The sequence below is a fragment of the Geospiza fortis genome, unplaced genomic scaffold (assembly GCF_000277835.1).
Source record: "Geospiza fortis unplaced genomic scaffold, GeoFor_1.0 scaffold23, whole genome shotgun sequence".
NCBI lineage: Eukaryota > Metazoa > Chordata > Aves > Passeriformes > Thraupidae > Geospiza > Geospiza fortis.
Genome location: NW_005054303.1, coordinates 8,343,289 through 8,356,529, shown reverse-complemented (window position 1 = coordinate 8,356,529; position 13,241 = coordinate 8,343,289). Strand labels below are relative to the sequence as shown.

Here is a 13,241-nt window from a genome sequence, read left to right as displayed (position 1 = left end):
ACAATATGCTGTTTTCATGGAGAAGGGAAAAGAAAAAGTTTTTAAAAAATCGTTGAAGGCTGTCAAGACTATGCCACAATTTCAATAAATTATATCAATACACACTGAACAAAATCAGTCAAATTGAAAGCCTGGGGGCCAGGATTTGAGCCAGCATGAGCTAGAAGATCTCCATTTTTCAACTGCTGAGGCCAATGGCCTCAACACTAGGGATGCTCCTATTTGGAATAATTTCTTCCTATTTTTCAAAGAGAAAAAAAATCATTTTCTTGAGTTACAAACCAAATTTGTTCCCAAAATTTTATACTGTTCCCAGGATTATGTCCTGGAATGGATTTAAATTTTAGGATGTGTTCCAAGCTAGAGAGACGTTAGTAAACCTGGAATGAGAAAGAAAGCAACTCCAAGAAAGTTTAAATTATAAACTGGATTTGTGTACACTGAACTTAACAGTGCTCTGTTGCCACTGGCTTTGTCACAATGCACAAGTAATGCACCTTATCTTCAAAACAGAGTGACACTTGAGCAGGCATCATGTCAGACTTCTGAAAGAAGTGCTAGGACAAGATCTATGAATAATTTTGAAATATGGTGTGTTACAGCTATAAAGACACCAGACTGTCTGTTTTTAGACCTGCTGCCTCTCATAACTTGAATGCTTGCTGCAGTTGACCTCAGGCAGACACTGGAAGCAGTCACCCCATCAGCACGTACACACAGCACTGAGACCTCCCTGGTACCTCAGGCCAGGGGAGGGGAGAGCAGGGAGACCAGCCAGGCTCCAAATCAGCTAATCCTCATCCTCCTGGGCACCAACCAACAAGTTCTTGCTGCAAGTCTTTTCCTTTTGCCAAGTACAGACACATAGACACACTGGTTTCCACAGCACCGCTCTCAGCAAGCCATTATCTGGCTTCTTGCAAGCATGCAGAGGCAAGGATTGTTTCAGGCAATTCCTTGGTGAAAACAAAAGAGGCTTTTTTCACACAAACTGCTACTATTTGCAGGAATTTCTTCTGGCCCTGCCAATGTCAAGAACATGGGAAGTATCACAACACCTGAGAAATGCATCTCCTTCCCCTGCAGAGCACCCATCAGCCCAGGAGACACATCCTCCAGAATAACCCTGAAGTACCAATATGAAGCAAGCACATACTTGGCCAGAATATGCAGGGGGACAGAATATAAAAAAATAAAGATAGTGTAGAAAGTAATCTCACCCCTAAGGAGTTGCAGCTGGGCCAATTATCAAAGATTATGAACAGGCCTGACTTTTAACAGGCCACAGCTGTAACCAATGAGAAGAAGAGTGCTACAAAAGAGTGGAATGGCTGGTTGGTTGAGAAGGGAACTGGAGCCAGTTTGGTACTTTGTGAAGAAGAAGAGTCAGTGCTCTGAGGAGTTGCCCATGAGAAGTACCAAGAAGGTATGAAACTTTTGTGATAAGGAGACAACAGTATGGAACCCCTGCAATAAGATGACAACAAGATTACCCCTCCACCTTGCAATGTCCCTCACACTATTCATGACATGTCACCCCAAGCAGAGGCAGTGAGGACAGGGGCAAGTGATCCCCTGCCTCCAGCTTCCTCACTAATACAGTTTTCCACATGCTGCAGGACTTCCAAGGAAGCACTTCTGGCTTTGCTGCCCAACTGATGCTGCTTGGACAGCAATCACCCCCCAAAGACACAAACAGAGGTGGGACAGGCAGAGACAATGTGGCTGGGGACACCCCACCTGTGCCTCCTGCTATGCTGAGCACTAAACAGGAGAAGCAACACAGAGCAAAGCCCTCCTGGGGGGGGGGGGCACACACAAACCCCTCACCCCCATGCCATCCCCACACTTGGTGTCTGACCCCTGACCTCAAGGCAGGGCAAACATTTGCAGTGAAGTTACTGCTTCTCTCTCCTACTATCCACACCAGATGCAGCTCCTGAGTCCATTTTCAGTGACCCAAGTGGCTGTGGCAGGTGTGAGCAGTGCAAGGTGAGGATGGTCCAGGTAAGCACAGCTGAGGGACACTGCCCATGCCCTGCACCTCAGCATATGGCCCTGAGGACAGGAGTGTCTCCAGCCTCAGGTACCACAGCAGCTGATCCACAAGCTGGGGTTGTTCCTGATCTGCCACATGGTGCCTCACAACCTTTGGAGGGATGTGAGCCCAGAGCCTGTCCCCACAACAATCTGGATGTTTGAGCACTGCTCTGGACAGGGCTCCTGGAGGGATCACCACACCTCACCTACACAGCAGAGGGGAATGACCATCCCCTCTCCCTGTCCATGGGCATTTATGTGCTGTGCTTCATGGCAGTGGAGTCAAAGACAACCACGCACAGGCAACCATGCAAAGCCTGCCCAGCACAGACGTGATCTGTCATCCCTGTGATTCCCCCTGCTACTCAAAATTGTGGATGCCACTGTTCCCAATGAGATACAAGGGAATGCTGATAAACTGCTGCAGCAGTGTTTGCTTTAGCTTTTTACAGCACATCATGGAGGCTCATTTAAAGATTAACAGATTCTAGAGGCAGAGCAAAGCATTTAGCTCCTTTCCAACAGCAGAAAGGTTTCCAGCCCAAAAAGTTAACCCAGACAAAAAATTGGGGCAGATCTGGTATCTGATTTTAAATGGATCACAGGTCACTTAAAAAGAAGTTTATTTCTGGGAACCAGCTGTCTCAGAAAAATTCAATTTGCCCTGCATCTGACCCTGATGTAACTGAGCACAGCCCTTGGTCTGCTGTGTTCTACAACAGCTGACTTCAGCCACTCAGGGGTCCCCAGTCAGATGGGGGTCATCTCAGGGGAGCAGACATGTCTTCCTGCAACATGATATTCCCCTCCATAAATGGAGAAAGAGGTCACCAAAGGAACCAATTTATGCCACCCTGTTTTCCAAGGAAGTTTCAGCTGTGTTCAAGAAAGCCCATGGCAAAAAGAGTCAAAACAACATGCAAAATCTGACCCACCGTCTTCATCCAACCTCTCAGCATCTCTTTAAGAGCACATCAGGAACAAGGCAAACTGTTATGCAGATTGCACTTCTGTGAAATTTTATGCTTTTGTGGAGAAGAGAGGAATTTTCTTAGTTTTGTTTACGTTAAGCCAGCAAACATCACAGGAACTGGCGGCAGGAGTTCCTAGGGGCCTGTCTCCAAGGAAACTCAACTTAAAGTAACTAAAATCACACCTTATTTATTTTGATGCAGACTTGCCAAAGGTCACTCTTACTTGAGAACTGAGGTGTGGTTTATTTCAACATCAGTCACATTTAACATAAACTGCTCTTGTGCGCAGTGCCAGCAGCAACCCAGCGGCTGACGGTGCTTTTGTCTCTTGCAGAGAGGAGCAGGCTCCCTCAATCCCACTGCCCAAGAGGAGACAAACCAGTTTCCATGCTGGCAACAGCTGAGAGCCCAGGGACAGTCACTTCAGCCCAGCAGGCCAGTGGTTTCTAAGGAGTGACCTGCTGAATCACAGAAAGTGATTTAAGAAGCCTGAGTCAACACATTACAGAGCTGCCCATGGGTGCAGAGCTCCCAGCCATCTGCAACTTCACTGGAAAGATTTTAGGCATCTATAAATTGAAAACCTGCAATTAAGTTGACTGAATCACTAACATAAGAGGACTTCTAGCCTAAATGCACACATGTACCAAATACTGAGTCTTGCTTAATGATCAGCCACGACCTCCACAACCAAAGGCAAGACTGGTCCGTCAGGAGTAGACACAGGGGTCCAAAAAAAAAAACCAAAAACAACAGAAAATTTCCAATAAAGTGCTACTAAGAAACCTCAATTACCTATATCCAGATGTCAAAAGCAAAAAATAACCAGTACATCCTTGCAGTTAATCTGTTTCACCAGAAAAGCACTTGTGATGGGGAGAGCAGCAGTCCTGAGCTATGGGTAAGAGATCCAAACAACCAAACCAGAGCTGGAGCACCTCAGGGGAGGTTGAGAAGGGGAAAAGAAGGAAGGGAGGTAAGCAGTGGTGATCTTCAGGCAAGAAACAAGGCTACAGTCCAAGAGACTGGAAATGAAGGAAGCACATAGCATTCTCACCATGTCCCAACACTGGACCTGTTATCAAATGAAAACAACTCTCAGGAAAACACGTGTGCTTTTCTGATTAAGAATATTTACACTTCTCTGCAGGGAAAACATGGGCACTGATTTGTTACTACACTCAGCCCTCATCCAGGGCTGGAATTTCCAGACATTCAAATCACTTCCTAATATAAGGTTGTGTTGCTTTTCTGTCATACTACCTACCATGCATCATGTTTTAAATACCTAGTAGACAAAATGCACACACAGCATATAACTGAGGATGGAGGTACTTTATACATAGCTCTTCTTTCTTCCACAGTCATGTTAAGCAGATGGTACAAAACACAGGAATGGTACCTGGGGGTCTGCCAGTCTCACAGTGGTACCAACACCTTGGATCACCAGTTTCCAATCAGCCATGCAACCAGGCAGCTCACTTGTGATTCTCAAAACTGCATACATCATCAAAACAGCAAAATCAGCTTCAAAAGCTTGCAGGAATCTCCACAGAGGCACAAATCACACTGTGGCTACGTGTGCTGCACACACCCTACAGCTTTGTGTTTGGGGAGGGGTCTGATCCAGAGAACAGGGATCTTGGGATGGAAGCATCAGCTGCAGAGATGCCAAGCAAAATCCACAAGGCAAAAAGACCTGCTTAGGAAGGCAGGAGGAGAAATACAGCCAGACAGCCTGTGTTTCCCCACAGGGCCAGGGAGCAGACACAGCTCAGCTGTCTGTGCAGATACAGATGCTACTTTTTTTCTCAGGAGAATTACCATGGGTGAAAACCTACCGGTTGGGGCTGAGATTTGGACCTCAGCCCTGCCAGTGCCGTGAGGCATCGTGGCACTGGAGATAAAATAAACAAACATGAGCAGTTTCCCTGTTCCTCACTGCAGTCTGCTGTGCACTTCTGGCACAAAATAACTGCAGCATTCTGGTGGCAGCATGCAATAAAACAGTTACTCAAATACTTTCCATAGTGAACAGGTTACATTTCTGCCAATACTGTGCTCTGCACAAGCGTCCCAGTAAGGAAATACAAACCTCTGCTGGTGTCCCACTTTAGAATGGAGACAGACAAAACCAAATTAAAAAAAACCAAAACAAAACAAAACCCCAAAACAAACAAGCAAACAAACAAAAAACAAAACAAAAACCCCCAACAACAACAACAAAAAAACTCCCAACAAAACAACAACAATAACAACAAAAACCCGTTTCCAGGCATTCTGGCCTAAAATGTGAATTTTGCTCCTCAAAAGTAAACATATGCTGGATAACATTTAATGACAGATGTGAACACCTCTTTCAGGAGGGGTACTGGGTCACAGATGGGTCCTCCTCTTTCACCACAAAGCATCTCACAGCGTTGTGTGCATTGGCCCCTCCAGTACTTTTCCAGAATATCAGTGAATGCTCCATCCTGCCCCAGGCTGGTTGCAAGTGTGTCACCCCTGTGGCAGCCTGATGGCTCCCAGGGGCAGGTGCTGCCAGCTTCTAATGACTCTGCCTAAGCAGACAAATCTCTTCAGCAAGTGCAGCCACCTCATCCTGGGGCTGGACTCTCTTTACAGCTCCCAGGCTGCAGAGGCTCCTGCCCTCAGCTCTGCTGCAGCCAAGATCATGGGCTTTGCAGGCCTGTGGCTGAACCAGGGCCTGAGTATTCAAGCGAAAAATAAGGCACTGAACAAAAGAGAGAAATCCCCCAGGAAAATGAAACTGTAATCCCCACAGCTTGGCAAAGGGATTTGGAGGCTGGCACGGTTCCCATAAAAACTTAACCCGTTATTTTGGGGTAAAATGGGTTTTTGCTCACTGGCTCCCCATTCCCAAAGTAAAGTGGTTCAAGTGACCCAGGGTCAGATCCTGACCTCAGGTAGGGAGCACACTGCCCACAGATGCACTGGCTTTTCCTTTGTTTTACATGGCCACCCAGGAGGAATGGAAAAGCATCATTTTAGGTGGGACACAAGCCTGAATTTTTATAGTGCAGCTGAGCTGCTACGGCCTGGATCAGGATCTCATACAAGGAAGATATATCTCCCTTTTTTCTCTGCCCACTCCAGAGAGGGACAAACCCTCTCTTGGCAATCCAGGCTTCCAGCACCTTGCCAGGTGCATGAAGCCCTCTCAACCCTAATAAACACCTGCCCTCAGTGCCACCATCACCTCTCTCCCTACCCTGCCTCCAGCGATGAACTCCCCTCCCAGGTCTGCCAGTCTTGATATGCCTCCAGCCTCCTACACCCAAGTGCCATCAGGCATCACAACCTCCTCCCATCAACGGCACATTAACAGAACACAATGGGACAAGGAAGAGCCAAAACAACAACTCTAGGCCTGGAAATACAGGATGTGCATCCTTCCTCCCACAACTGCTGTCCCAGCACCTGGAAACACTACCTGTCAAAAAGCAGCACCTTCCCAAGGCTAGACCCATTCCCTTCTGTAATACACTTCCTTTGTAACACCTAATGAATTACTCTTGGCAATTCCCAACACCCAGGGACTAACTCAGGTGCTTGTTCATACCCTCTGGATAACTGCAGTCAAATAGCACAGGTGGGGCATCTCCCCATCCTGACTACAGCCTCCCACCCTACACTGCCATGGGGAAGGAGGTCCAGACACAACAACCAGCAGAGACTCCTCATGGCTTCTTCTGGGAGCTCCCAGTGCTGGAAATACATGAGCAATGGAGGGATACAACTTCTGCATTGTAGTGAATCCACCTAGAAGGACCAGGAAAAAGATCATCTACCAAGTTCTCACCATCTGCTTCTTCCCAGCATAACACTGTAGACAACCACACCTATTCACACTTATTTATGTATGCACTTACTAAACTACACAGGAGAGACATGGTATTATCAAGTACGGCCCAGGGAAGGCAGGATACATCAGGTCAATGAAACCTTAATTTGACCAGATGTCACACACAGGCAGGGTTCATCTTTGCACTCTATTATTTGTGGAGCACGCCGTGCACCCTGCATACCAGACACAGAACAGATCCTGCGGGGAAAAATACCCGGGAACGGCACAATAACAGATTGCATCTTCATGCCTGTGTACACAGGGGCAGAGGCACGATTACACAGACAGCCTTCACACTAGTGTGTTCTAACTGCTCTGCAGTTATAAACACTTGACTTAGCAGCCTTAAGAATACTCCTTCAGTGCCCAGAATGCTTGTAATTCCCTGTCTTTTTAACAAAGCAAGCTAAAAAGATGGAAACGCAGTATTGTTACCTTTGTGTGATTCACCACAATGAACTTGTGTGTCCAGCTCACAAGGCCCTACCACTTGAACTGACTAATTGGTATCATAAGCAGCACTGGTCCCATCTGGACCAGTGACAGATGCTTGGCTAGGAGCTTTCACAGCTCTCTTCTGACACCAGAATAATAAATAGCAAGTCTTGACCCATGTCAGGCCTAAGGGCGATGCTGCTCAGCAGCCACATCCTGTAATGCCCGTTTTGCCCACACTGAGAGGCTTCTGCCCTATGTGCACCACCCTCTCCACTTCTCCAGGTCCTGCTGCTCCTCCTCTCACTCTGCACAAACAGAATCCTCACTTGTACTTTTTGTACTTCCTCACTTGGCCAAATCTTCATCACTTGGTGAAGCTCTATAGAGTAGAAATCCAACCACTACATGCAAAGATCTGACCTGTAGCTTCCTGAAACACAGGTGAAGAGGTTGAACAAGCATTCTTGAAGTATCATTGCACTCTTGGCTTCTTCTTGCCCTTTCCTTGACAGCTGCTTTGACCACTGAGTCGGGATGCCAGGTTAGGTGTACCCTGATCTAATCCAGCACAGCTGCTGTTACATCCACACCCCAGCCCAGTGGATACCTGCACCCAGTTCCTCTTTACCCAACCTGCGACACTTCTCCACTCCATCCCCTGGCCAACCTCACTCCCAGATGGAATTACTCAAGGCAATACTATCAAATAAGTCCCTGCTGACCACATTCAAACTCCAGATTTTATTTAAAGGTTTGGAACTTAGTCAAAGCCGCTCGGTGTGGGCAAAAAAACCAAAACCCACCACTTCCAACCTAGTCATTCACTCTTGAAAATCTTCACTGACCCAGCTCTACTACAATGCCAGAACTTCAAAGAACAGGCTAAATATACTTTTAAATAATTGACCTGAAGAAAACAGCATTTTTCTCAGAGTTGCTCACAGCAAAGACCAAAGAAGGGAGATAAATTACTGCATCCAGAACACACTGCATAAAACAGATGCCTGGAAAATAAACTCTCGTCCCAAACAGCTACAAAGTTTAGTAGAGTTATAAGCAATTGCAAACAGTGTCTCCTGATAGGAAATGTCAGGCTGTCTCAAAGACATACAGGATAAAGGCATAAAACAGAAAGCACCATGCTGCCTGCACCTACTCCTGCTGTAACTCACACTCGTGTACAAACTCACGAGCCCAGAGCATCACTCTGAAGGGAAATAATCACAGGAGCACTGGTTAAACATTTCTATTCCCCAAATTTTCCACTAAACACCACTCTCAAACAAAAACAGGGAAATCATGACACTGTTTTCCATTCTGTAAATATTTACATTTAGCAAAAATGCAAAAAACTGTTTTGTTTACGTGCAGCGGGGAATGTTTTAATGGTTAAGTGAAATTTTTGAGTTTGCAAAATGTTTGTCCCCTGAGTACCCATCACATTAAGCAAGTTATCAAAGCTGATAAAAATGGCAGCTGCATTTCCCAAAAGAAGGATGTTAGGGGGAGGGAAAAATTATTTTCTTCAGGATGGTCCCCAAATTCTTTTATTTTTGATTTTTAAAAAGTAGATCTTTTCAGAGCATTACTTCCTACCACCCCCAAGTTTCACATGAAAAACCCACACCAGTGCAAGTTAGTGAAGGCCCAGATTTCCACACTCCTGCAGTTTGTTGACTGTTACCTGAAGGAAGCAGCAGGGCTGTTGAAGAAATCAAGCATTTTTCTTAGAAAAAGGGCAGAATTGAGTTCTTGGCTCTGGCAGCAACACTGGATGCCAAGCTACAGCTCCACTTCACAGCATTTTCACCCATGCATTAATATTCAAACCCAGTGTAAATCTCGCGTTTACTTGTACTAGAAGCTTTAGAGAGCTGCAAAAACATTTAAAATATTTCTAATCCTCTTAGTAGGTATAGAAGATATCAAGGTAGATTATGTTTCTCCACTATCAGACCTACTTTAAGATTAAAGACTTTGGGTTTCTTCACCTCTTTGTTAATCAGAAAGTAAATCCACTACTTGTATTATGAAATAAGAAAACCAGACAAAACTAAAGCTTAATTGCTTGGTGACAAATCCATCCTTTTTTGCTGTTCAGAGATCTGATACCTTGAAACAGCACATTCCAAGAAAATATCAATAGACAATACTCTCCTAAAACAGTAAAATGAGAAAGGCAAGACTGCAGGTGTCCAGGACAAGAATTATCTCTGTGTTGTATGTTTGAGCACCGTGTTACATGTGGTCTCAACAGGAAAGCACAAACCATATCACAATGAAATCAATAAGCAGTAACAGCCTTAGAGATGAAAAAACACTGACCATGTCACCCAGTCACTGCCAGTCTGCTCCCAGCTGTGCACTTCAAAGGATTAAATGCCAATATCTTGAAATATATATGGAAAATATCCATGCAGTGAATATACAGTTTCAGTGTCAGTACCACAGAAATACTACAAGGTGCAAACAACTGCCACAAGAGCTCTGTCCATCTGCTCTGATAACTGCCCTGCTTCTTAAGCTTCCCTCAAGACAAATGATTGTGCCAGTCTGCACAATGATTTTGTGACATGGACAGTCACAGTAGGGAAAAAGTCTATTTTTAGATCTCATCCTCCATCTGCTCACATACAATTCTGCTTGGATTTGAAGTCTCTCTGCTCACAGTTTCTCTTCTGCACTCAGTCTCACTATAAACATCTCATTTGGAGCCTCAGGTAGCTCTGGAAAACATCTTCATAAGCAAATGGCTAGGAAAAGAATGTGCTGTGCTGTTCAAAACAAGACCTTACATGTGAGCCTAGAAAAAGCTTTATTACTGGAGATAGCAGACCAGTATGTTTATAAAGAATATCACATGTAGCTCACCCCATGAACACAAGCTGCTGGCTTTTATAGACAATCCAGAGCCTTCACTCTGGATTGAAATAATTGAAACCTCTTTTAATACCACCCACCACCTATGAGCCTCCAAATACAACCATTTCATAGATATTCCTGGCTCCTCCAAGAATCTCAATTCATTTACCTTGTAGGAAAGTGCATGGCAAATGAAGACCCTTCACAAGGCTGGGTACTCCACAAGCAACACTGACAAGCCAGCACAGGCTTGCAAAGAAGCATGAAATACTCTGGTTGGTATGGAGTGGCTCACAATCCATGACATCCAGTTAACCCCATAAACAACCAGAGAAACAAGCTGGGCATTTTAAGCATAACAGGTATTTGGGTACTTTTATTTTAGGGTGCACAGCTTGAGACATGACTGACAGAGTACTGAAAGCTGACAGTAAGAAAAATGCACAACAACCCTCAAGTTTCTTCATAAGATACTAAGATGGGCAGCCTAAAACTCAGACCATTTCTGGAAACCAGGGCCACTATTTCACTATGTGTTTTCTCCCTCCAAGTCATGAGAGAAGATGCCAATCAGGTTTCTGAGCAGCCAAATGCAGATGTACAGCAAATATTAGGACATTTTTAATGTCTCACCTTTACATGCCTCAGCAGCCAGACATGTAGAAACATGAAATAAGAGATAGTGTGATTCATGGGGGAACCCAAACAAATGATCTGCTGTGGAACAGGAGTCCCAACTCTACCACTGCAACACAGCTGTGCCACTCGCTGCCAGCATGCAGAGCAGGACAAACACTGCAAGCTCTCCTCTTGTGGACACTGACATTTTATTACAGCTAGACAGCACCTTGTCCTTCAACTACACCTTGTACAAGAACTTCTACCTCTCTAAACAGGCCTCCTACTAACATATCATACAAAATCCCTGCAGCAACTACAAACACAGCCTCCTACATCAGCACAGCATTTAGGACATACCTGTGATCAGGTCAGCAGTGGAAATTATGAGGAGGGAGTCTCTATTGTGCAGGCAGCTTCCTAATTTTGCCACCAACAGGAACATTTGCCACCTTCACAAAGGGGCAAAAGGGGGATGGGCAGGTGCAATAGAACATTTTTTGTGCACTTAAGTACTCATAGCATGGATTTAGCAGAATCACTAATTTAGTTCTGAGCTTCTACAAATTCCTGAGCTAAACTGCTCCTGTCAAAAGCTCTTTGCAAGATTCCAGCCCCATTTGTCTGGAGTGACATCTACTACATTATGCTGTCAAACATCAGACCACAGTCAACACTTCAGACATGCTGGATTAGGTCCAGCAGAGACACATGCTGGTATGGAAAGTACTAACAGAAGCTGAAAGTTTGCCCAAGTAACACAATTACTTTGGGAAGAGGTCACCAGCCTACTCAGCCTACCAAAATAGACTTCCTCTGCTAAACATCAGCATTTTCTACCATGATAAAAACACCTGAGAAATACCAGCATAAATAATTTAATCAAACCTAAAGGGAAAAACAGGTAAACAAAAAACTCTGCCTGCATTCAAATCACATGTAAACAGCACATGTGTTAAAAGCTAAAAAAAACCAGCAGCATAATCACAGATCAGGACAGAATGGAATGTCTTTGTTTACTGCTTCTAGTAGCATCAAGACAGTTAATCTATTTGATTAATCTCCCACCACTACAGATCCTATCCATCTGATGACATGGCAATTTGAAAACCTCACTTGTGCTGTCACAAACATGAAGTCTTCAGGGGAAACACAGATTCAGGATAAAAAGAGGAAGTTCCTTTTAAAAGGTGTCACTTGAAAGCATCAAACATCTCTACAGATCCTCAGCATTACATACACATCTACTGCATCTTCAGAAGAAATAATTACAAAAAAAAAAAAGCCATGTTACCTGGAGCATCAGTTCACAGTCATCTCTCCCAACAAATATCATCTCCCGAGGGAGCCGATGGCGAATGCCAGTGCTGCTCACCAAGAACCACGAAGTCACGCTCATTTTGGCGCTTGGCACTTAACCTTTATACATCCTAAACACAAAAAAACCCACAAGACACAGTTAGCTATTAATGAAGTGTGCAAGTACAAGAGCATGTAGCCACCGTTCCCAAATTTCCCTCTACCATGGGACCCAATGTTGCCTCATGCACTTGTGTTCCTATCTTAAATCTCTGGTGACAACAAGCAGTTGTGAAGTGTCTGCCAGGACCTGCTGCCCATGTGTACGGGCTCTGCAGCCCTGGAAATATTCCCATGGCAAAGTAAGACTAAGGATCTGCAGAAAGGATTGTTTAAAAAATTGAAGCTGAATCCAATGAATGAAATTATGAAATACGGTGGAGGGGAAAAAAGAGAAAACCACAAAGATCTCCTTTCCAGAATATTTCCAGAACATTTTCCAGAACCACTACCACAGCGCTACACGGCTTGAGCCTCCCCCATCACCAGAGATGTGGACCAGCACATCAGTGAGATGACATAACGTGGCTCCTCTAACCTTTCCCACTGCATTCCCAGGAGCGCTTACACCAGTGCTAGGAGGGAGGAGACCAACCTCCCCATTGCTCATCCCACTTCCACACTGATGTAAGTTGGGAGCCCACAAATCCTTCCTTCCTTCCTTCCTCCCCCGCTGCACGGCCGGTCCGAACACCGAACCTGTCTGCGACCCCAGGTCAGGAAGCCCAGGCTGCGACTGATTCCCAGCGGGGCTCGGTGCCCAGCGGGCGGAGGGGCGGCAGCGGTGCCCGGCGTGCGGCACTCACCGGGCGCTCTCCCGGCCACACCTGTTTGTTGTCGCTGCTACCCCTTTTTCCCCTGCCTGGCTGAAGGAAGGAGGATTCACGGCACACACCAGGCTCTCGCCTTCCCCTCACCCACCTCCCGGGCTCCCAGCTGCATTCCTAAGCGCACCGGGGGAAGGAGATCTCCATTTTCCCCGGGCTGCGCGGCGCTCCCCGGCCCGACCGCCGCCTCAGCGGCCTCGGGCGCGCAGGTGGGGATGAGTGCCCTCCGTGGGGGCCGGGCACAGCCCGCACGGC

At 45.8% G+C, this 13,241-nt stretch overlaps 1 protein-coding gene across 1 annotated transcript in view; it reads right to left on the bottom strand.

Moving 5' to 3' along the window:
- The window catches only part of CEP170B (centrosomal protein 170B), a 56,269-nt gene extending 43,917 nt beyond the window's left edge, over positions 1-12,352 (bottom strand). Inside the window, 1 exon segment of the mRNA XM_031066158.1 lies at positions 12,095-12,352. Within this exon segment, the coding sequence (XP_030922018.1) occupies positions 12,095-12,199 (105 nt within the window). The 5' untranslated portion in view covers positions 12,200-12,352.
- Between the last annotated feature and the right edge of the window lie 889 nt (positions 12,353-13,241).